Source organism: Salvelinus alpinus, chromosome 16 (genome assembly GCF_045679555.1).
Source record: "Salvelinus alpinus chromosome 16, SLU_Salpinus.1, whole genome shotgun sequence".
In the NCBI taxonomy this organism is placed as follows: Eukaryota; Metazoa; Chordata; class Actinopteri; order Salmoniformes; family Salmonidae; genus Salvelinus; species Salvelinus alpinus.
The window spans coordinates 16,444,476-16,468,884 of NC_092101.1; the positions used below are offsets into that span (position 1 = coordinate 16,444,476).

At 44.3% G+C, this 24,409-nt stretch overlaps 1 protein-coding gene across 2 annotated transcripts; it reads right to left on the reverse strand.

Moving 5' to 3' along the window:
- Window positions 1–1,631: 1,631 nt before the first annotated feature.
- Window positions 1,632–24,385, reverse strand: LOC139540958 (mitochondrial coenzyme A transporter SLC25A42-like). 2 transcript variants are annotated; one of them, XM_071345041.1, is made up of 8 exons: window positions 23,917–24,385; window positions 23,516–23,652; window positions 21,012–21,111; window positions 20,859–20,884; window positions 14,742–14,908; window positions 9,552–9,668; window positions 4,661–4,812; window positions 1,632–4,553 (listed from the first exon to the last, which is right to left on the reverse strand). In XM_071345041.1, exons 2-8 carry the CDS (start codon window positions 23,594–23,596, stop codon window positions 4,228–4,230), a joined length of 969 nt encoding a protein of 322 aa, XP_071201142.1. In that variant the 5' UTR covers window positions 23,597–23,652; window positions 23,917–24,385; the 3' UTR covers window positions 1,632–4,227. The 2 variants fall into 2 exon arrangements, with proteins under 2 accessions (XP_071201142.1, XP_071201141.1); XM_071345040.1 differs by having other exon boundaries at window positions 23,986–24,384.
- Between the last annotated feature and the right edge of the window lie 24 nt (window positions 24,386–24,409).

Here is a 24,409-nt window from a genome sequence, read left to right on the forward strand (position 1 = left end):
TTGATTAGATGTTCAGAAGTCTTATGGCATGGGGGTAGAAGCTAAGCCTCTTGGACCTAGACTTGGCACTACGGTACCGCTTGCCGTGCGGAGCAGAGAGAACAGTCTATGACTAGGGTGGCTGGAGTCGTTGACCATTCTCAGGGCCTTCCTCTGACACCGCCTGGTATAGAGGTCCCGGATGGCAGGAAGCTTGGCCCCAGGGATGTACAGGGCCGTACGCACTACCCTCTGTAGTGCCTTGCGGTTGGAGGCCGAGCAGTTGCCATACCAGGCAGTGATGCAACCAGTCAGGATGCTCTCGAAGGTGCAGCTGTAGAACCTTTTGAGGATCTGAGGACCCATGCCAAATCTTTTTAGTTTCCTGAGGGGGAATAGGTTTTGTCGTGCCCTCTTCACAACTGTCATGGTGTGCTTGGACCATGTTAGTTTGTTGGTGATGTGGACAACAAGGAACTTGAAGCTCTCAACCTGCTCCACTACAGCCCCGTCGATGAGAATGGGGGTGTGCTCTGTCCTGGTTTTCCTGTAGTCCACAATCATCTCCTTAGTCTTGATCATGTTGAGGGAGAGGTTGTTGTCCTGGCACCACACGGCCAGGTCTCTGACCTCCTCCCTATAGGCTGTCTCGTTGTTGTCGGTGATCAGGCCTACCACTGATGTATCATCGGCAAACTTAATGATGGTGTTGGAATGGCAGGCAGTGCAGGCAGTGCTGCACTGCCTGGCAGTGCAGTCATGAGTGAACAGGGAGTACAGGAGGGGACTGAGCACTCACCCCTGAGGGGCCCCTGTGTTGAGGATCAGTGTGCTGCGTTGTTACCTACCCTTACCACCTGGGGGCGGCCCGTCAGGAAGTCCAGGATCCAGTTGCAGAGGGAGGTGTTTAGTCCCAGGGTCCTTAGCTTAATGATGAGCTTTGAGGGCACTATGGTGTTGAACGCTGAGCTGTAGTCAGTGAATAGCATTCTCACATAGGTGTTCCTGTTGTCCAGGTGGGAAAGGGCAGTGTGGAATGCAATAGACATTGCATCATCTGTGGATCTGTTAGGGCAGTATGCAAATTGGAGTGGGGCTAGGGTTTCTGGGATAATGGTGTTGATGTGAGCCATGACCAGCCTTTCAAAGCTTCATGGCTACAGACGTGAGTGCTACGGGTCGGTAGTCATTTAGGCAGGTTACCTCAGTGTTCTTGGGCACAGGGACTATGGTGGTCTGCTTGAAACATGTTGGTATTACAGACTCAGACAGGGTGTGAAAATGTCAGTGAAGACACTTGCCAGTTGGTCAGCGCATGCTCGCAGTACACGTCCTGGTAATCTTCCCTTTGTAGTCTGTCCCTTTGTAGTCTGTAATGGTTTGCTGCCACATCCAACGATTGTCGGAGCCAGTGTTGTCAAGGGCTAAAACAAAACTGTGTACTGTTGGGGTTACTCGTGGACCAGGGTTGGGAAACACTGCTATAAATGAATCATTCATAAAAAATATTGCAATTAGACGTCAAGTTTAGTAATTAATACAGGATGTGTTTTTAGCATAATTTGTGTTGATCAATGGTTATTTCACATATACACTGATCTCGAGAAGTGCGTTTTTTAGTATATTAATATATTCAAGAAATCAATATCAAATCAAACAAATAACATTTTATTGGTCACATACACATATTTAGCAGATGTTATTGCGGGTGTAGCGAAATTCTTGTGTAAAGTATCAATAAACATAGAAACAGATTTATGACAAACTGGATTTCCTTCACAATAAGACTACAGATAAAGACTACCTTAATATTAGAAATATACCGATTATATATTTATTCCTTAGTCTACATGTAGTGGGCAAATATGGATGATATCCATTAGATTCCAGTTAGACACTACAACTCTGTATTTCTAGACACCATAGTGAAACTGTGCAGTCAGGCTGAAATGATTACTGACTGTGAAGGAGTACCCTTCACTGTAAAATGAATGAATGTATTTATTGTGTGTTTATATATCTAGGATCCTAGCTAAATTGTCAATCCATTATCACATGCAAATCCAGTTAATTCATCTTTATTCATCAGCACAACCTTTAACTGGTGGTTTGAACGTTAGAATGAGTGACATGTCCCTTTATTGTCAGCTGACTGCTTGCGAGCCTTGCTAATATGCTGATTGCACACACCTGGGGCCTCCTGCCTGAAACGCTTCCGTTTGTTTAAATGGAGGATGGCATTCAGTGTGTGAGGGACTGCAGGCATGTTGTTAATAAAAATAAACTATTTATGATATCACCATCTCTGTCTCATCAACGTGAGGGCATTATTGCACACCGACGGTCAGGTCCAATGGAGAATAAATACAAAATAATGTTATACTAATGCAATTGCTCAGATAAACCAAATTTAACAATTAAAAAAAACTTTTTTAAAAAGAGGGGTAAAAATTATCACTAGTTTTCAAAACTCGCCTTGTGAGGAGAGTGTCACAGGGCCTTTTTCTAAAATGTTTTATGAGATTGGAGAACACATTGGGAGGGATCTCAGACTATTCCTCCATACAAAATCCTTCCAGATACTTGATATCCTTCGTCTGCCCTCTTCAATTTAAACCAGTCCGGAGACTGAGATGGCCATTGCAAAATGTTGATTTTTGTGATCAATTAACCATTACTTTGTGGATTTTGATGTGTGCTTGAGGTTATCGTCTTGCTGGAAGATCCACTTGTGGCCAAGTTTCAGCATCCTAGAAGAGGCAATCAGGTTTTTGGCTAAAATGTCCTTGTACTGGGTAAAGTTCATGCTGCCGTTGACCTTAACAAGAGCCCCAGAACCAGTGGAAGCAAATTAGCCCAATAACATCAAAGATCCACCACCATATGGAACTGTAGGTGTTTTTTTCTCTTTATATGCATCATTCTGTGGAAGCCTAGAGCTTTATTGTCGTGTCATCTGACCATAGCAAAGGTTCCAAACCAACTGCCAATGCCATTTAGCAATCTACATTTGTTAGATGACATGCCAATTGAGCTCTTTGGCCACGCACACCAGTTAATTGACCACAAAAATCAACATTTTGCAATGGCCATCAGTCTCCGGACTTGAACCACATGAAAAACCTGTGGTTTTAATTGAAAAGGGTAGCCCATAAGCGCAGATGAAGGATATCAAGGATCTGGAAATATTCTGTATGGAGGAATGGTCCAAGTTCCCTCCCAAAGTGTTCTCCAATCTCATAAAACATTTTAGAAAAGGCTCAGTGTCGTTATCCTCGCAAGGAGAGGTATTGAAAACAAGTGTGGCAATAATTTTGACCTATCTTTTTTGGAGAAAAAATATTACTTGATAAACGAAGTCTCTTTCTCTGAGCAATTGTATTAGTATAAAATAGAATTTTCTCATTTTTGAGCATACAATATAGCTCAGTACTTGTATTTATTTTATACAGTATTTTTTGCTCATCTTTATCAAGGGTGGCAATACTTTTCCTGACAGTACATTCCATCTTGGCACGTCATAAAATTGACATTTTTAACCGTAAAAAAAACAGCAACAAGCTCTTTGGAACAAGACTACATTCCCAAGTACCAGCAATCAAGAAACTATCAACAATCAGATTATATTGTCTGGCAGCAAGGCCCACTAGGTGACTCTTCCATGAAACGTTGATGCTAAATGCAAAAGTGAGCAGAGCAGCGGATTACAGCTGCAACAAGCCCTGAAATAATCAAGAAAAAAAGCAGCAATGCATGTTTGAAAATATAAGTGAATCTTCAGTTTAAAGCAACAGAAAACATTGTGAGCATAGTTGATCAAATTCCATACTAAAATGAACCGATTGTAAAGTTCTTCGCCTCTGAATATCTCCAGCCACATTAAGTGCCCTTACCAGAGATAATACCACAATCTCAAACAAATATCAGGACTGGAAATGTAAAATCATTCACATTCTCATACTGCAAACTCATGCACACATCTACCCTGTTTGAGGACACTTATTTTAGCCTTAGTACAGACATCCCATCCATCAACAGCAAGAGTGGGTGGTCTGGCTGTGTGTGCTTAATGTGTGTCAGAGGATGTGCGCTTAAATAAACTGACAGCTTCTGCCTCCTGTCTGTCCAGTATCCACCCTCCCCTTTCAATCCCTATCTGACTTGCAGAGGATCCATATTGTGTCTGTGACCGACGGACGACAACTCTAGTCCCAACAGTGAACCTTTCCTCTGGCTCCCTCTGCTGGCTCAGTGTGTGAAGTATCCCAACTGGTGCATCTTGTGCAGGAGGTTGTGCATGAGGTCAAAGGTGGTGAAGCTGACCCCCACAGCAATAGGCCCTTTGATCCAGTTCATACTGAGGCCCTTGTAGAGTCCACGCACCACACCCTCCTGCACCACGATCGATTTCATGGTGTTCAGGACGCTGCCGTACTGTTGGCCCGTCACCCCTGCCGTCTGCATGCGTCGGCGAACCACGTCCAGCGGGTAAGAGGCCGACTGGCCGATCAGGCCAGCACACGCGCCAAATGCCAGACGCTCGTAGGAGTACGGCTGGGACCGCCTAGTCCTCTCTGGAGAAAGGAATGGGATAAGGAGAGACAGAGAGAGCAAATTAAGCCCTTAGTCAAAAAGCTAATCATTACATTAAAACAGTTCTAAAAGAAAAAGGAGGATGTACCTGCATGTAGTTTCTTGAGGGTCTCATATGTGAAGAAGGTGATTCCTGAGTATGGGATCACTCCCAGGATGGTCGGGCAGAAGCCTCTGTACAGGGTCTTAATGCCCTCCTCCTGTGTAATGCGTACAAACACGTGCATAATGTTGCTGTACCTGTAGGGAAGAAAGATAAGAGTAGGATATTAACCTATATGGATATTAGATAAGGATAAAAACATTACCTATATACCTGTTAAACTTTGAATAAGTGGGCAAAGGGGGAACCACGTGCAGGCAGGGCTCGAAAAAAAAAAAAATCATTGGTAGCAATGGTGCAACCAACTTAAAGTTAGGAGCACCACATACAATTTAGGAGCACCAGAAATAAGATTTTTTTTTTAAATTGATTGAGATACAGCCTATATTGGGCCTATATTAAGTCTAGTTACTTTTGAAGCACGTTTTGTGTTTTGTTTTTACTTTTACACAGGGGAGCCCAATTGAGACCAGGGTCTCATTCACAATGGTGCCCGGAGTACAAACATTTTCACAATCAAGAAAATGAACATAAAAAAAAAAAATACAAGGTACAATACTACACTTTCAACAAATAAACCATTACAATAAATCGAAACAACTGCAATCCTCAATGAATTCCTTTAACACCAGAGTCCTAAACTGGCCTAGCGGCAAAAGGGACTCAAGATACAAGGAATTTTGCAGGTTATTCAAACAATGAAGGGCACTAAAACTAAAGGAGGATTGACTTAAATTGGTCAAGCGGGTTTGGTAGCTCATTCTTTCGCAATGAAGTTAGGTAAGTTTGTGTAGTAGGGCTTTGGAAACAGAAAGGGAGTAATGAATTGATCTCCGGCACTTTAATGGGGACGAGCCAACCTTTTGTTACAGGATGCAGTGGTGAGTATCAAAACTGTCACCAGTGATAAAACTAATGGTGCTATGGTAGACAGCATCCAAAGGTTTAAGAGTAGGGGCTGTTGCAATCTGGTAAACAGTGTCACCATAATCAAGAACTGACTGTACAATCTGCTTCCTGCTATTTAGGGAGAGGCAAGATCTATTTATAAAAAATTAAGCCCCCTATAAATCTTAGCTTTTTAACTAGCTCATCTGTATGTTTTTAAACATTGTGACCTGTACTCCACAATCACCCGACCTCAACCCAATTGAGATGGTTTGGGATGAGTTGGACCACAGAGTGAAGGAAAAGCAGCCAACAAGTGCTCAGCATTTGTGGGAACTCCTTCAAGACTTTTGGAAAAGCATTCCAGGTGAAGTTGGTTGAGAGAATGCCAAGAGTGTGCAAAGCTGTCAAAGGCAAAGGGTGGCTACTTCGAAGAATCTAAAATATATGATTTGTTGATTTGTTGAACACTTTTTTGGTTACTACATGTTATATCATAGTTTGTCTTCTCTATTATTCTACAATGTAGAAAATTGTAAAAAAAAAAAAAAAAAAAAAACTTGAATGAGTAGGTGTGTCCAAACTTTTGACTGGTACTGTATATACACACACAGTATTTACACTCCGGACTCTGACATTGCTCGCCCTAATATTGCTATATTTCTTATTATTTTACTTTTTAGATGTGTGTATGGTTGTGTATTGTTAGATATTACTGCACTGCTGGAGCTAGGAACACAAGCATTTCACTACAGCCACAATAACATCTGCTAAATATGTGTATGTGAACAATAAAATTAGATTTGAAGTGAATCAGGCCCTATGTTTTATTTTTATTAGTACATCATAGATGTACATCATCATTAGTACATCATAGATGTACAGTTGAAGTCGGAAGTTTACATACACTTAGGTTGGAGTCATTAAAACTCGTTTTTCAACCACTCCACAAATTTCATGTTAACAAACTATAGTTTTGGCAAGTCAGTTAGGACATCTACTTTGTGCATGACACAACAAATTTTTCCAACAATTGTTTACAGACAGATTATTTCACTTATAATTCACTGTATCACAATTCCAGTGGGTCAGAAGTTTACATACACTATGTGCCTTTAAACAGCTTGGAAAATTCCAGAAAATGATGTCATGGCTTTAGAAGCTTCTGATAGGCTAATTGACATCATGTGAGTCAATTGGAGGTGTACCTGTGGATGTATTTCAAGGCCTACCTTCAAACTCAGTGCCTCTTTGCTTGACATCATGGGAAAATCAAAAGAAATCAGCCAAGACCTCAGAAAAAAATGGTGGACCTCCACAAGTCTGGTTCATCCTTGGGAGCAATTTCCAAACTCCTGAAGGTACCACGTTCATCTGTACAAACAATAGTACGCAAGTATAAACACCATGGGAACACGCAGCCGTCATACCGCTCAGGAAGGAGACGCGTTCGGTCTCCTAGACATGAACGTACTTTAGTGCCAAAAATGCAAATCAATCCCAGAACAACAGCAAAGGACCTTGTGAAGATGCTGGAGGAAACAGGTACAAAAATATCTATATACACAGTAAAACGAGTCCAATAACGACATAACCTGAAAGGCTGCTCAGGAAGGAAGAAGCCACTGCTCCAAAACCGCCATAAAAAAGCCCGACTACGGTTTGCAACTGCACATTGTGACAAAGATCGTACTTTTTGGAGAAATGTCCTCTGGTCTGATGAAACACAAATAGAACTGTTTGGCCATAATGACCATCCTTATGTTTGGAGGAAAACGGGGAAGCTTGCAAGCTGAAGAACACCATCCCAACTGTGAAGCACGGGGTTGTCAGCATCATGTTGTGGGGGTGCTTTGCTGCAGGAGGGACTGGTGCACTTCACAAAATAGATGGCTTCATGAGGAAGGAAAATTATGTGGATATATTGAAGCAACATCTCAAGACATCAGTGAGGAAGTTAAAGCTTGGTCGCAAATGGGTCTTCCAAATGGACAATGACCCCAAGCATACTTCCAAAATTGTGGCAAAATAGCTTAAGGACAACAAAGTCAAGGTATTGGAGTGGCCATCACAAAGCCCTGACCTCAATCCTATAGAACATTTTTAGGCAGAACTGAAAAAACGTGTGTGAGCAAGGAGGTCTACAAACCTGACTCCGTTACACCAGCTCTGTCAGGAGGAATGGGCCAAAATTCACCCAACTTGTTGTGGGAAGCTTGTGGAAGGCTACCTATTTCACATTCTTAAAATAAAGTGGTGATCCTAACTGACCTAAAACAGGGCATTTTTACGAGGATTAAATGTCAGGAATTGTGAAACTGACTTTAAATGTATTTGGCTAAGGTGTATGTAAACTTCTGACTTCAACTGTACATCATTGACATCAAAGGGTTGAAATAAAAAATAAAGTATATTAGTCTGTTAATGCATCATTCTCTACAATCTGTTTTGAGGTCATTAGATTTTCAGAGATGATCCTTTCAAACAGGTGGCCAGCTGAGGCAAAATGCTTATTAAAAGCATCACACATTTCTATTTAGTCTAGATTGGGTGCAGAGGCTGTCAAAACCTGCTGGGGAAATGAGGGGGTGTTTTGTTTCAAAGATTTGACCACTTCCCAGAAATTGGCTAGATTACCACCACTCTCAGATACACAATTCAAGAAGCATGTTGATTTAGTTATTTTAAACAGGGATAGGCATCTATTTCTCAAATGTCTGAAGGACTGCCAATCAGAAGTAGAAACAGTCCATCTGGCCTTAACCCAAGCTAAATTTCTTTCCTGTAATTTTTCAGACAATTCACGAGTAAACCATGGATTGCATCGGTCTTTTAACCTTCGTTTTTTGTAAGGCACATGTTTATCTGCAAGAGAGTTAAACAGGGAAATAAATAAATTGTTTGCCTTTAACTAATATGTAACACCGTTAAACACATTAATTTATTATAAAAGCTAAAATAAATCATATGAATACCTGTAATTGAAATGACAAAGTCACTTGTGGAATAGTAGGTTTCTACATTGTGTATGAATCCCTATTTTCCCATTGAGATTCATTACATTGAAAATTGGACACATTCTCTTAAAAACGTAAGGTTTGTATTGACGATCATTGATCTCCTGAAGAATCTATCCATTGTCCTTTCTTTTCTATGGCCCCAAATGTTTGGACAAAGACAGTACAGTATGAAGATAGGCAGAAACTGCTTCTTCAATATAAATCCCAGATCACACTTGTAGGCGATGTCATGGCGAAGTTGGCTAGCTAAACTCATGGGTAGAAACACGTCATCGGGTCTAACTTTCGTATCGCGCCAAACTGTTCATGTGCAGGCCGTCAAATCAAAGGCACTCCTCAATATAAAGTAATTTCTTGACGAAAATCACTTTCACAAGGTTGGAGTAATAACATGTTTAACTACTTAAGACATTCGCTAGAATCTAGGTTGTGTCTTTAGATTGAGAAAATTAACAATTATGGATGAATTTTTCACTTCTCTCATTGACTTCTCAAACCCCAAACCCTGGCTTAGTCTGCTTGGTCTGTTTCGCAAGTGTTCCCGTAGTTTCACGATGTTGCGCCTTTGGGTTTAGAAACTGTGTGGTTTTGAGCAGTTTTAGAATGGCCCACAAAATGGTTTATGAATGTAAAATGTGGTCAATGCAATTCGCTATAGAAATATAAAAATGTTGAGGCGGTAATATAGGTCAGATCTTGGTTGGGTTAGAAGGAAGCTAGCTGTTTTCGCTGTAGTAATTGTGCAACCATCACGCTAACACATCTGCACTCGTTTGTTTCTTTAAGACACTCGGAAACAACAATTATCGGAGATTTTGTTCATAGTCACACAGTGCTCCCAAAATAAAACTCCTGGTCGCACAGCAAAATATTTGGTCGCATTTTTTTGTCGCACTTTAGAGCCCTGTGTGCAGGTATTTTTATACATTCAAAGATTGACATTTATGAGTGTTATTGGAGAGCCCTACATTTGTCTGGGTGTCACTGCCATCCTGGCCCGCACCATGTCCAGGGGGTAGGTGAGCATGGCAGCTGTGGTGCCAGCCAACGACCCTGCCAGGAAACGTGGAAAAGGAGTAAGGGCTCTGAAACAGACAGATCAAATTACATTAGAGTGCAGCTATGGTTTCGACAATGGATATCATTGTATTATTATGATTTTATTTTTCACACAAGAGAAAATGGTTTGTTCTGTTCAAGAAAGATCACTGAAGGATTGCCTTGGAGGCTGATGATGACCACCAGAGTTCAGGATGGTGCTACATTAACAAATCAAATCAAATTGTATTAGTCATGCGCCGAATACAACAGGTGTAGACCTTACAGTGAAATGCTTACGTACAAGCCCCTAACCAACAATGTAGTTTAAAAATTAAGAAATAAAAGGAACAAGTAATTAAAGAGCAGCAGTAAAATAACAATAGCGAGACTATATACAGGGGGTACCGGTACAGAGTCAATGTGCGGGGGCACCGGTTAGTTGAGGTAATTGAGGTAATATGAACATGTAGGAAGAGTTATTAAAGTGACTATGCATAGACAATAACAGAGTAGCAGCGGCGTAAAAGAGGGTTTGGGGGGGCAATGCAAATAGTCTGGGTAGCCATTTTGATTAGATGTTCAAGAATCTTATGGCTTGGGGGTAGAGGCTGTTTAGAAGCCTCTTGGACCTAGACTTGGCGCTCCGGTACCGCTTGCCGTGCAATAGCAGAAAGAACAGTCTATGACTAGGGTAGCTGGAGTCGCTGGTGTTCCTCTGACACCGCCTGGTATAGAGGTCCTGGATGGCAGGAAGCTTGGCCCCAGTGATGTACTGGGCCGTTCACACTACCCTCTGTAGTGCTTTGCGGTCTGAACCCGAGCAGTTGCCATACCAGGCAGTGATGCAGCCAGTCAGGATACTCTCGATGGTGCAGCTGTAGAACCTTTTGAGGATCTGAGGACCCATGCCAAATCTTTTCAGTCTCCTAAGGGGGAATAGGTTTTGTTGTGTCTTCTTCACAATTGTCTTGGTGTGCTTGGACCATGTTAGTTTGTTGGTGATGTGGACACCAAGGAACTTGAAGCTCTCAATCTGCTCCACCACAGCCCCGTCAATGAGAATGGGGGCGTGCTCGATCCTCCTTTTCCTGTAGTCTACAATCATCTCCTTTATCTTGATCATGTTGACGGAGAGGTTGTTGTTCTGGCACCACACGGCCAGGTCTCTGACCTCCTCCCTATAGGCTGTCTCGTTGTTGTCGGTGATCAGGCCTACCACTGTTGTGTCATCGGCAAACTTAATGATGGTGTTGGAATCGTGCCTGGCAGTGCAGTCATGAGTGAACAGGGAGTACAGGAGGGGACTGAGCACTCACCACTGAGGGGTCCTTGGTTGAGGATAAGCGTGGCGGATGTGTTGTTACCTTTCCTTACCACCTGGGGGCGGCCCATCAGGAAGTCCAGGATCCAGTTGCAGAGGGAGATGTTTAGTCTCATGGTCCTTAGCTTATTGATGAGCTGTGAGGGCACTATGGTGTTGAACGATGAGCTGCAGTCAATAAATAGCATTCTCACATAGGTGTTTCTTTTGTTCTGGTGGGAAAGGGCAGTGTAGAGTGCAATAGAGATTGCATCATCTGTGGATCTGTTAGGGCAGTGTGCAAAATGGAGTGGGTCTAGGGTTTATGGGACAATGGTGTTGATGTGAGCCATGACCAGCCTTTCAAAGCACTTCATGGCTACAGACGTGAGTGCTACGGGTCAGTAGTCATTTAGGCAGGTTACCTTAGTGTTCTTGGGCACAGGGACTATGGTGGTCTACTCAGACAGGGAGAGGTTGAAAATGTCAGTGAAGACACTTGCCAGTTGATCAGCGCATGCCCGCAGTACACGTTCTGGTAATTAATCTGGCCCTGCGGCCTTGTAAATGTTGACCTGTTTAAAGGTCTTACTCACATTGGCTGCGGAGAGCGTTATCACACAGTCGTCCAGAACAGCTGGTGCTCTTATGCATGTTTCAGTGTTATTTGCCTCGAAGCAAGCATAGAAGTAGTTTAGCTCGTCTGGTAGGCTCATGTCACTGGGCAGCTCTCGGCTGTGCTTCCCTTTGTAGTCTGTAATGGTTTGCAAGCCCTGCCACATCCAAGGACTGCCATAGCCGGTGTAATACAATTTAATCTCAGTCCTGTATTGACGCTTTACCTGTTTGATGGTTCGTCGGAGGGCATAGCGGGATTTCTTATAAGTTTCCGGGTTAGAGTCCCAGCTCTAGCCTTTAGCTCAGTGCGGATGTTGCCTATAATCCATGGCTTCTGGTTGGAGTATATACATACAGTCACTGTGGGGGCGACGTCATCGATGCACTTATTGATGAAGCCAGTGACTGATGTGGTGTACTCCTCAATGCCATCGGAAGAATCACGGAACATATTCCAGTCTGTGCTAGCAAAACAGTCCTGTAGCTTAGCATCGGCTTCATCTGACCACTTTTTTTTGGACCGAGTCACTGGTGCTTCCTGCTTTAATTTTTGCTTGTAAGCAGGAATTAGGAGGATAGAATTATGGTCAGATTTGCCAAATGGTGTGTGAAGGAGAGCTTTGTACACGTCTCTGTGTGTGGAGTAAAGGTGGTCTAGAGTTTTTTTTCCCTCTGGTTGCACATTTAACATGCTGATAGAAATTTGATAAGACGGATTTAAATTTCCCTGCATTTAAGTCCCCGGCCAATATCAGCGCTGCCTCTGGATGAGCGTTTTCCTGTTAATTTATGGCGGAATAGAGCTCATTGAGTGTGGTCTTAGTGCCAGCATCGGTCTGTGGTGATATGTAAACAGCTACGAAAAATACAGAAACTCTCTAGGTAGATAGTGTGGTCTACAGCTTATCATGAGATACTCTACCTCAGGTGAGCAAAACCTCAAGACCTCCTTAGATATCATGCACCAGCTGTTGTTTACAAATATACATAGTCCGCCGCCCCTTGTACCAGACGCCGCTGTTCTATCCTGCCATACAGCGTATAACCAGACAGCTGTATGTTGATAATGTTGTCGTTCAGCCACGACTCCGTGAATCATAAGATATTAAAGTTTAATGTCCCATTGGTAGTTTAATCTTCCTCGTAGGTCATCGATTTTATTTTTCAATGATTGCATGTTAGCTAGAAGAATGGAAGGCAGTGGGGGTTTATTCGATTGCCTACAAATTCTCAGAAGGCAGCCCGACCTCCGTCCTCTTTTTCTCTGTCTTCTCGCAAATGACGGGGATTTGGGCCTGTTCCCGGGAAAGCAGTATGTTCTTCACGTCGGGCTCATTAAAGGAAAAAAAAGCTTCTGCCAGTTCGTGGTGAGTAGTCGCTGTTCTGATGTCCAGAAGTTATTTGCGGTCATAAGAGATGGTAGCAGCAACATTGTGTACAAAATAAGTAAAAAAATAAGTTACAAACAACGCAAAAAAATGAACAAAAAAACACATTAGGTTAGGAGCGCGTAAAACGTGAGCCATCTTCTCCGGCACCATGATACATACAGTGGGGAGAACAAGTATTTGATACACTGCCGATTTTGCAGGTTTTCCTACTTACAAAGCATGTAGAGGTCTGTAATTTTTATCATAGGTACACTTCAACTATGAGAGACGGAATCTAAAACAAAAATCCAGAAAATCACATTGTATGATTTTTAAGTAATTAATTTGCATTTTATTGCATGACATAAGTATTTGATACATCAGAAAAGCAGAACTTAATATTTGGTACAGAAACCTTTGTTTGCAATTACAGAGATCATACGTTTCCTGTAGTTCTTGACTAGGTTTGCACACACTGCAGCAGGGATTTTGGCCCACTCCTCCCTACAGATCTTCTCCAGATCCTTCAGGTTTCGGGGCTGTCGCTGGGCAATACGGAGTTTCAGCTCCCTCCAAAGATTTTCTATTGGGTTCAGGTCTGGAGACTGGCTAGGCCACTCCAGGACCTTGAGATGCTTCTTACGGAGCCACTCCTTAGTTGCCATGGCTGTGTGCTTTGTGTCGTTGTCATGCTGGAAGACCCAGCCACGACCCATCTTCAATGCTCTTACTGAGGGAAGGAGGTTGTTGGCCAAGATCTCGCGATACATGGCCCCATCCATCCTCCCCTCAATACGGTGCAGTCGTCCTGTCCCCTTTGCAGAAAAGCATCCCCAAAGAATGATGTTTCCACCTCCATGCTTCACGGTTGGGATGGTGTTCTTGGGGTTGTACTCATACTTCTTCTTCCTCCAAACACGGCGAGTGGAGTTAGACCAAAAAGCTCTATTTTTGTCTCATCAGACCACATGAACTTCTCCCATTCCTCCTCTGGATCATCCAGATGGTCATTGGCAAACTTCAGACAGGCCTGGACATGCACTGGCTTAAGCAGGGGGACCTTGCGTGCGCTGCAGGATTTTAATCCATGACGGCGTAGTGTGTTACTAATGGTTTTCTTTGAGACTGTGGTCCCAGCTCTCTTCAGGTCATTGACCAGGTCCTGCCGTGTAGTTCTGGGCTGATCCCTCACCTTCCTCATGATCATTGATGCCCCACGAGGTGAAATCTTGCATGGAGCCCCAGACCGAGGGTGATTGACCGTCATCTTGAACTTCTTCCATTTTCTAATAATTGCGCCAACAGTTGTTTCCTTCTCCCCAAGCTGCTTGCCTATTGTCCTGTAGCCCATCCCAGCCTTGTGCAGGTCTACAATTTTATCCCTGATGTCCTTACACAGCTCTCTGGTCTTGGCCATTGTGGAGAGGTTGGAATCTGTTTGATTGAGTGTGTGGACAGGTGTCTTTTATACAGGTAACGAGTTCAAACAGGTGCAGTTAATACAGGTAATGAGTGGAGAACAGGAGGGCTTCTTAAAGAAAAACTAACAGGTCTGTGAGAGCCGGAATTCTTACTGGTTGGTAGGTGATCAAATACTTATGTCATGCAATAAAATGCAAATTAATTATTTAAAAATCATACAATGTGATTTTCTGGATTTTTGTTTTAGATTCCGTCTCTCACAGTTGAAGTGTACCTATGATAAAAATTACAGACCTCTACATGCTTTGTAAGTAGGAAAACCTGCAAAATCGGCAGTGTATCAAATACTTGTTCTCCCCACTGTATGTGTATTCTCAATTATTTTCACTGAGGGGGACTTTACTCACTTTCCCTGGAAGCCATAGGATTCCCCCAGGATTCTCTTGTACTGGTCGTGGGAGCAGAACTGGATGGCAGCGTAGGGGATGACCCGCACCATGGTGGCAGAGTTGCCCCTCCACAGACTGAGGAAGCCATCTTTCATGTATGTACAGTAGAGGAGTCTGAAGGCTTCCTGGAGGGGGGGGGCACACAGCAACACAACACCCTTAACACTAACTCAACAAGACATTCGTGGTCCTGCACCCACTCTCCGAGGGTGTCTCATTGAGAGTGGAATATGCTAAAAACAACATTTCCAAATCACACATGTACGGGTGTGAAATAGGAGAAATATAAGCACCTACCAAATAATTTTTACTATTATTAGGGGTCCAAGCCCTGAAAGGGATGGAACACTATTATAATTGCTAGGATTAACATTACATTTATACATTTTATTCCTATTTTTGGAGAGCTATAGCTCTTAAATGGTAAGACCTACAAACTTGGTGGGAGGTGTAAATTGGTGGCCGAATACATCTGGTTACACGTGGTGTAACCAGTCTCGGCCAAATGGTGGCGCTACAAACAACATTTGACTTCAAAAGGTTTTACATTTTTCGACAGCATCTCCTCAGAGACCACTAAACCGATTTCTCCAAAACTTGGTGTTAAACATCTATAGACCAAGATTTGTAAATGGATTATAAATTAAGTTGATATCTTAAACGTCATGGCCGTTGTGAGCCAATGAAGTTGAGTGAGGTTGGGCCTGACAATTTAAGTCGCTCTTGGAGGGAATGGACTAAGGATGTTAATGGTTAGCCGCCGGAAAAATATATTGACCATGCTTATCGGTCTATAGGTTAATTTGCATAAATGTGTGGAATTAAATTGCCGACTTTGTATTTTCGTTAGTCGTCATGTGTCTTGTCACACGCGCACAGCATACACAGCCTAGTTTGAGGAGCGAAATGGCCTATCACCTGTCAGAGCACCTCCTCAAAAAGCTGGTACTGGAGTGAAACATGCTTTTATAAGCCCAGTCATTGCGCAAAAGATTATAATTCTAAATGCAATTGTGTGTTAAAAACTTTTTTGATGGCCACGATTAAAAAAGCTACTATTTTTATTTCTCAATCTCAACTTGGAATTAAAGCGCAACTCCCATTCGCCATTCGAGTGCATAGGCTATAGTCAACGGTAAGCAGAGTCACCCACCACTTTACAATGTGACCTTGAGGCAGTATAATTGCTTGAAACCTGAATGTTTTACTTTACCTCAAATAATGAGGAATGTCTTACCTTGCTTCAAAAAAGCCTAGCCAAAATTCAACCATAGAAAATGTGAAGGCAATTATTTTATAAAAGACTTCCTCATGCCATTAACCAGAATTTATCTACTGTTCTATTGATTTTCATATCAACTTTATTTCATTGTCCAAAAGCCAGAGGCACAATCCTAGTCATATTACCAATCCATCCTAGTTGCGGCTATCAGATTCCCTGTAACGATCGTCTTGATGAGAATGAGCGGACCAAGGCGCAGCGGGTGATGAATACATAATGAATATTTATTTACAAGACGAACACTGACACGAACTACACTTGATAATTAACAAAATAACAAACAAACGACTTAGACTGACCTAAAACATGAGAACTTACAAATACACGAAGAACGCACGAACAGGTACAGACTACAAACAAACGCTACAGTCCCGTGTGGTACGAACATACATACAGACACGGAAGAAAATCACCCACAAACAAACTGTGAGAACAGCCTACCTTAATATGGTTCTCAATCAGAGGAAACGTCAAACACCTGCCTCTAATTGAGAACCATATCAGGCAACACCTTAAACCCAACATATTAAACCCAACATAGAAACACATAACATAGAATGCCCACCCCAACTCACGCCCTGACCAACTAAACACATACAAAAACAAGAGAAAACAGGTCAGGAACGTGACATAACCCCCCCCCCCTCAAGGTGCGAACTCCGGGCGCACCAGCATAAAGTCTAGGGGAGGGTCTGGGTGGGCATCTGTCCACGGTGGCGGCTCAGGCTCTGGGCGTGGTGCCCACTCCACCATAGTCAATCCCCGCTTTTGTAGCCTCCTCCCAATGACCACCCTCCAATTTAACCCCACTGGATTAAGGGGCAGCACTGAGGGACGGCAGCTCCGGACTGAGGGACGGCAGCTCCGGACTGAGGGACTGCAGCTCCGGACTGAGGGACTGCAGCTCCGGATCTGGCTGCTCATGGCTGGCTGACGGCTCTGGCTGCTCATGGCTGGCTGACGGCTCTGGCTGCTCATGGCTGGCTGACGGCTCTGGCTGCTCATGGCTGGCTGACGGCTCTGGCTGCTCATGGCTGGCTGACGGCTCTGGCTGCTCATGGCTGGCTGACGGCTCTGGCTGGCTGACGGCTCTGGCTGCTCATGGCTGGCTGACGGCTCTGGCTGCTCATGGCTGGCTGACGGCTCTGGCTGCTCATGGCTGGCTGACGGCTCTGGCTGCTCATGGCTGGCTGACGGCTCTGGCTGCTCATGGCTGGCTGACGGCTCTGGCTGCTCATGGCTGGCTGACGGCTCTGGCTGCTCATGGCTGGCTGACGGCTCTGGCTGCTCATGGCTGGCTGACGGCTCTGGCTGCTCATGGCTGGCGGACGGCTCTGGCTGCTCATGGCTGGCGGACGGCTCTGGCTGCTCATGGCTGGCGGAAGGCTCTGGCTGCTCCTGGCTGGCGGAAGGCTCTGGCTGCTCCTGTCTGGCGGAAGGCTCTGGCTGCTCCTGTCTGGCGGAAGGCTCTGGCTGCTCCTGTCTGGCGGAAGGCTCTGGCTGCTCCTGTCTGGCGGAAGGCTCTGGCTGCTCCTGTCTGGCGGAAGGCTCAGGCTGCTCCTGTCTGGCGGAAGGCTCAGGCTGCTCCTGTCTGGCGGAAGGCTCTGGCTGCTCCTGTCTGGCGGAAGGCTCTGGCTGCTCCTGTCTGGCGGACGGCTCTAGCGGCTCATGACAGACGGGCGGCTTTGAAGGCTCGGGACAGACGGGCAGCTCTGACGGCTCGGGACAGACGGGCAGCTCTGACGGCGCTTGGCAGACGGGCAGCTCTGACGGCGCGGGACAGACGGGCAGCTCTGACGGCGCTTGGCAGACGGGCAGCTCTGACGGCGCTTGGCAGACGGGCAGCTCTGACGGCGCTTGGCAGACGGGCAGCTCTGACGGCGCTTGGCAGACGGGCAGCTCTGACGGCGCTTGGCAGACGGGCAGCTCTGACGGCGCTTGGCAGACGGGCAGCTCTGACGGCGCTTGGCAGACGGGCAGCTCTGACGGCGTTGGGCAGACGGGCAGCTTTGAAGGTGCTTGGCAGACGGGCAGCTCAAACGGCGTTGGGCAGACGGCAGACTCTGGCCGGCTGAGGCGCACTGTATGCCTGGTGCGGGGTGCCGGAACTGGAGGTACCGGGCTAAGGACACGCACCTTCAGGCTAGTGCGGGGAGCAGAAACAGGACGCACAAGACTCTGGAGACGCACAGGAGGCTTGGTGCGTGGTGTAGGCACTGGTGGTAATGGGCTGGAGACACGCACCATAGGGCTAGTGCGTGGAGGAGGAACAGGGCTCTGGAGACGCACAGGAAGCCTGGTGCGTGGTGTAGGCACTGGTGGTACTGGGCTGGGGCGGGGAGGTGGCGCCGGAAATACCGGACCGTGCAGGCGTACTGGCTCCCTTGAGCACTGAGCCTGCCCAACCTTACCTGGTTGTATGCTCCGGAACGTGACATTCCCCCTCTTTCTACAAGTTGCTAATTGAGATTTTTTACCTCTGTTACATATGGAACCACTGGCATTAGGCGAGCTGTTTAGAACAGTGTTTTCAGCTCCGCTGGCATTAGATGTGCTGTTTAGAACAGTGTTTTCAGCTCCGCTGGCATTAGATGTGCTGTTTAGAACAGTGTTTTCAGCTCCGCTGGCATTAGATGTGCTGTTTAGAACAGTGTTTTCAGCTCCGCTGGCATTAGATGTGCTGTTTAGAACAGTGTTTTCAGCTCCGCTGGCATTAGGTGAGCTGTTTAGAACAGTGTTTTCAGCTCCGCTGGCATTAGGTGTGCTGTTTAGAACAGTGTTTTCAGCTCCACTGGCATTAGGTGTGCTGTTTAGAACAGTGTTTTCAGCTCCGCTGGCATTAGGTGAGCTGTTTAGAACAGTGTTTTCAGCTCCGCTGGCATTAGGTGTGCTGTTTAGAACAGTGTTTTCAGCTCCGCTGGCATTAGATGTGCTGTTTAGAACAGTGTTTTCAGCTCCGCTGGCATTAGGTGAGCTGTTTAGAACAGTGTTTTCAGCTCCGCTGGCATTAGGTGTGCTGTTTAGAACAGTGTTTTCAGCTCCACTGGCATTAGGTGTGCTGTTTAGAACAGTGTTTTCAGCTCCGCTGGCATTAGGTGAGCTGTTTAGAACAGTGTTTTCAGCTCCGCTGGCATTAGGTGTGCTGTTTAGAACAGTGTTTTCAGCTCCGCTGGCATTAGGTGAGCTGTTTAGAACAGTGTTTTCAGCTCCGCTGGCATTAGGTGAGCTGTTTAGAACAGTGTTTTCAGCTCCGCTGGCATTAGGTGAGCTGTTTAGAACAGTGTTTTCAGCTCCGCTGGCATTAGGTGAGCTGTTGAGAACAGTGTTTTCAGCTCCGCTGGCATTAGATGTGCTGTTTAGAACAGTGTTTTCAGCTCCGCTGGCATTAGATTTAAAACTGTTTTCCCACAAATTGCATTTTAGCAAATTATGTTTTATTAGCTGCTTCATTATAGCAGCTGCATGTTCCATAATAGGCTATAGCCTTTTGACTAAGACGATAGGCTTATTGTTGCATGTTTTCATTAATGAAACATTTCTGTTCCTTGTATGCATGCATAGTATTTTTTGTTGGTCACGCAATTTTACTGTTAGGAATTGATTTTACCGTTTGTTGACTGATTAATGAGGATCGGTTAGTCAGCAGGAAAATTGACAGAAATGTACATCCCTAATCAAGACGCAGAACAAGACTAGACTTTCTGAGACACAGACCAAGGACCAGTGTATCGAGACCATGACCAGACCAAGACCAGTTTAAAATGGGGAAAAACAAGATCAGTAGAGTAAACTTGAGTAGAGTACAGTACAATACATTAGACTGGTAATGTTTGGGCCAAATATGCGTCTATGTTTGGGCTCTTGGAGGGTTGGACCTCCCTGCTGGCTAAGCATCTCAATAATCTATACTATTTCCTGAAGTGTGCACTGGTCCACTATTCACATGGTGGTTCTCTGTAGATGAGTTGGTTGAGCATGGCTCTTGCAACACCAGGATAGTGGGTTCAATTCTCAGTATACGCATGACTAAGTTGCCTTGGATAAAAGCAACCTACTAAATGGCATATATTACATGTTATAAGATTTGTGTAAGTGCAAGAAATGGAGTCAAGACCGGAACCTACAATACATGCATGCTCTTCCATAGTGTTCAACCCTGACTTTTGCCATGAGGTGAGCATGGCTCAGAGGGTTGTAATACATGCCATCCCATGGCGGGCCGGGTTCAAATCTCACCAATGCAGCTTTCAGACAGACATCCCTGGACAGTGAGGAATTGTTGGTGTTGTGTCTGAACCGAATCTGATTATGTAAAATAAGGCCGTAATATTTGAGAAAGAGAAAAGGGCTAAACGGGAAAAAAGGCTTGGACCCCAGGTAATTGCTGCTTGCAGCTATATTTATTATTATTAACTCAACAAGACACCTTGGGGAGAATCCTAACTTCAAATTGTCACTTAGTCATGCATTGACGTCAATGGGAGACTATGTGAAAATGTGATTTAAGTGGAAGATAGGATTCACCCTTATGGCAGCATGGAGAGAATTTGTGACTGTTCAGCATTCTAATATTTAATATACAGAACATTACCTTTGAAATAGCAATGTTTTGAGTCATCCAGCTTCAGACAGACAGATTAAAAAGTAACACACACCCAAGTTACCAAATAACATTCCCATCTAAGAGATAACACCATTAAATCCTGCTCTGCCAGCCTCTGCCAATTGGGAAGACATACAGTACATCAAGTACATCTTTATTAATTTTAATGCGAGTTATATAATAAACTCACCTTAGCAGAGAATCTTTGTGAAGACACTAAAGTAGGAGAAGGAGGAAAATAAGTATTAAGGCAAAGATACTAACAATTAAATGAGTATATATTTACGAAAGGAACCCCTACTTTATATTCTGAGTGCCTGTTCATCCAGGGAAATGGCCTTACCTTGGAAGATGATCTTGGTTCTGTCCAGAGGAGCTATAACTGTTTTGGCCACAGCTCCTGCCAATGCTCCACATAGCAGGGAGTCCAACACTGTCCATCTCTGCACCCAGAAAGAAACACTCATTGTTCCACTTCACACAGGACACAAAAGACAAATTCACTTTGAAATTATATCAGTCATAAACATACTCCATAACTCACGACTAGCATCACTACTCTGGACGGTTCTGACTTAGAATATGTGGACAACTACAAATACCTAGGTGTCTGGTTAGACTGTAAACTCTCCTTCCAGACTCACATTAAGCATCTCCAATCCAAAATTAAATCTAGAATCAGCTTCCTATTTCGCAACAAAGCCTCCTTCACTCATGCTGCCAAACATACCCTCGTAAAACTGACTATCCTACCGACCCTTGACTTCGGAGATGTCATTTACAAAATAGCCTCCAACACTCTACTCAGCAAACTGGATGTAGTCTATCACAGTGCAATCCGTTTTGTCACCAAAGCCCCATATACCAACCAACACTGCGACCTGTATGCTCTCGTTGACTGACCCTCGCTTCATATTTGTCGCCAAATCCACTGGCTCCAGGTCATCTATAATCTTTGCTAGGTAAAGCCCCGCCTTATCTCAGTTCACTGGTCACCATAGCAACACCCACCCGTAGCACGCGCTCCAGCAGGTATATTTCACTGGTCATCCCCAAAGCCAACACTTCCTTTGGCTGCCTTTCCTTCCAGTTCTCTGCTGCCAATGACTGGAACGAATTGCAAAAATCACTGAAGTTGGAGACTTATTTCTCCCTCTCTAACTTTAAGCATCAGCTGTCAGAGCAGCTTACCGATCACTGTACCTGTACACAGCCAATCTGTAAATAGCACACCCAACTACCTCATCCCCATATTGTTATTTATCTTCTTGCTCTTTTGCACCCCAGTATCTCTACTTGCACATCATCATCTGCACATCTATCATTCCAGTGTTAATTGCTAAATTGTAATTATTTCGCCTCTATGGCCTATTTATTGCCTTACCTCACTACTCTTCTACATTTGCACACACGGTACATAGATTTTTTTCTACTGTGTTATTGACTGTACGTTTGTTAATGTGTTGTTGTTTTTGTAGCACTGCTTTGCTTTATCTTGGCCAGGTTGCAGTTGTAAATGAGAACTTGTTCTCAACTGGCCTACCTGGTCAAATAAAGGTGAAATACAATAAATAAACACTACAGCAGTAATGGAGACTATAACATGTCATGATCACTGGCTGCAGATACAGGCTAAAGCAGGGCTCTTCAACCGTGTTCCTGGAGCGCTACCATCCTGTAACCCTAATCTAGCACACCTGGTTCTACTAATTAGAATAGGTTGATAAACTCAACCAAGTTAGTTACAACTGGGGTTGGAGTGAAAACCTACAGGAGGGTAGCTCTCCAGGAACAGGGTTGGAGACCCCTGGGCTAAAGGTATCACATATAGGTTTCTCATGCTCTTGGAGTACTGCCAGGGTGTAATTTGAATTAGCTTGCAACAGATTTCTAACCCATTTTACAGTAGACTGTAGTAAACCTCTCCTCCATGACTATACACTTCATATGATCTGCAGAGCAGTAATGCGCCATTATGTCATTGTATCGTGTAGGCTACTTTAGTGTACAGCACTCCAGACATAAACAGCTTTACTTGCCTCTAACTGGAGGTGGAGATAATCTCTTAGCTGGTTCAGAATGTGTTTGTGTGTGTGAGGGTGTGGGTTGTAAAAGTTAATTGCACGGTGGACCCAATAAAATCCCTGATAAGGTATGTTTAGGATGCAGAGGGAGATAAGTATTTTGAGGCCACACTGGGAATTTTCAAGCAGTCTGCAGCAATGCGTAGGTTGGAAGGTTTTGACTTGAGCAGCCATAGAGGTAGGCAGATCTCGAGAGAGACTGCTTTTTATGGTGACCGACTTCTGTACTGCTCTTTGTTGCGCTCTTGGGCAACTGAAGAATTTGCATTACAGCGACTTTTTTTATTCAGTTAAGAACAAATTCTTATTTACAATGACGGTCTACCCTAACCCGGACGACACTGGGCCAATTGTGCGCCGCCCTACGGGACTCCCAATCACAGCCGGTTGTGATACAGCCTGGAATCGAACCAGGGTCTGTAGTGACGCCTCTAGCACTGATATGCAGTGCCTTAGACCGATGCGCCACTCGGGAGCCCCAAATTAGTGATGACTAATGTTGCCAGTGCCATTTGATACTACTTAACAATAAATAAAGATAAAACATGCAATCTAGTCTAGTCCACTCTAACCCCATACCCATGTCCCAGGGTCTCCCATACTACCCAAAGGTTACTTGCTGTTCTGGTAAACATATTTGGCAGCCTTCAGCTGGCTGGTCTTGGCCTGCATGTTCCTGCTATAAACAGCTCTGTGGTATGTAGGCCTGCCTGGCTACTGCATCAGGGAAAACCCATGATGTAGGGGCTGAGGGGGGGCTCACTTTAGCCTGGCCAGAGGGAGGGAGAGACAACACTGCTGCCTGGGGCTGTGCCATCTGGTGGTCCTGCACTGTATGGGCCATGTGTGCCCTTGACGACGCCCAGTATCTATGACAGTCAGTCAACACCAGACAATCCACTGCAGGAGATAGAAACATGATGATAAACAACATATAGCTCTGTGTCACCTTCAATAAATACACTGTTAAATGTATCAACTTCCCTATTTGCAAAGTAACAGAAAATAATTAACACCTAGCTACATACTGTTTAATTTCCTCTGTAATAAAACAGTACATCACAATTGGCTATGTAATTCATTCTAGAATATTCCCAACTAAATGTAACATTTTTACTTATTATGAACACAATATATGATGTACTATTATTATGAGACACTCACCAATCCCTGCAAAATAATCGAAATATATAATGAAACGTTAAGAGTGAAAAAGTAAACATTGCTACACACCACTTTAGCAGCACACCACTTGGGCTAAAAATAAAGAAGTGCAAATGAATGCGCATACGAATTCCTCGCCCTTAATCTTGATTACTGTACGTGTGTTTGTTGCAAATCCGGCCAATCTTGAACAATCTTCAGCAATGTTTCACATTGTGTTCAACTCCTCTGTCGTCTTCCGAGATCCGTCGCCACATTTCTCTGTCTGTTTGATGTCGTTGGGTCAATATCTGTGGTCAACACATCAGTCAACTTGTCCGTCTATCTCAGCGTTTACGATTTTTTCCAAGGTGATTGAAAACGACAGCTGCCAAACTGCGACAGGGAAGGTGATGGCCTATTTTTAGGTGTTGTTTTTCTAAAAATTATTGGAGTTTGCTCGCGCACGAGATTATTGTCTTTCAAGGGTTTATCAATTTGAGGGCACGTACAA

What these genes read in the sequence shown, in the direction of transcription:
- LOC139540958 (XM_071345041.1), bottom strand. Translation starts at nt 23,596, where the DNA reads ATGGCCCATACAGTGCAGGACCACCAGATGGCACAGCCCCAGGCAGCA. An exon ending in TCCTATGGCTTCCAGGGAAA is followed by an intron (nt 9,669 to 14,741) that starts GTGAGTAAAGTC and finishes TGTCTGTTTCAG; the next exon opens with AGCCCTTACTCCTTTTCCAC. An exon ending in GCAGTGACACCCAGACAAAT is followed by an intron (nt 4,813 to 9,551) that starts GTAGGGCTCTCC and finishes TCTTCCCTACAG; the next exon opens with GTACAGCAACATTATGCACG.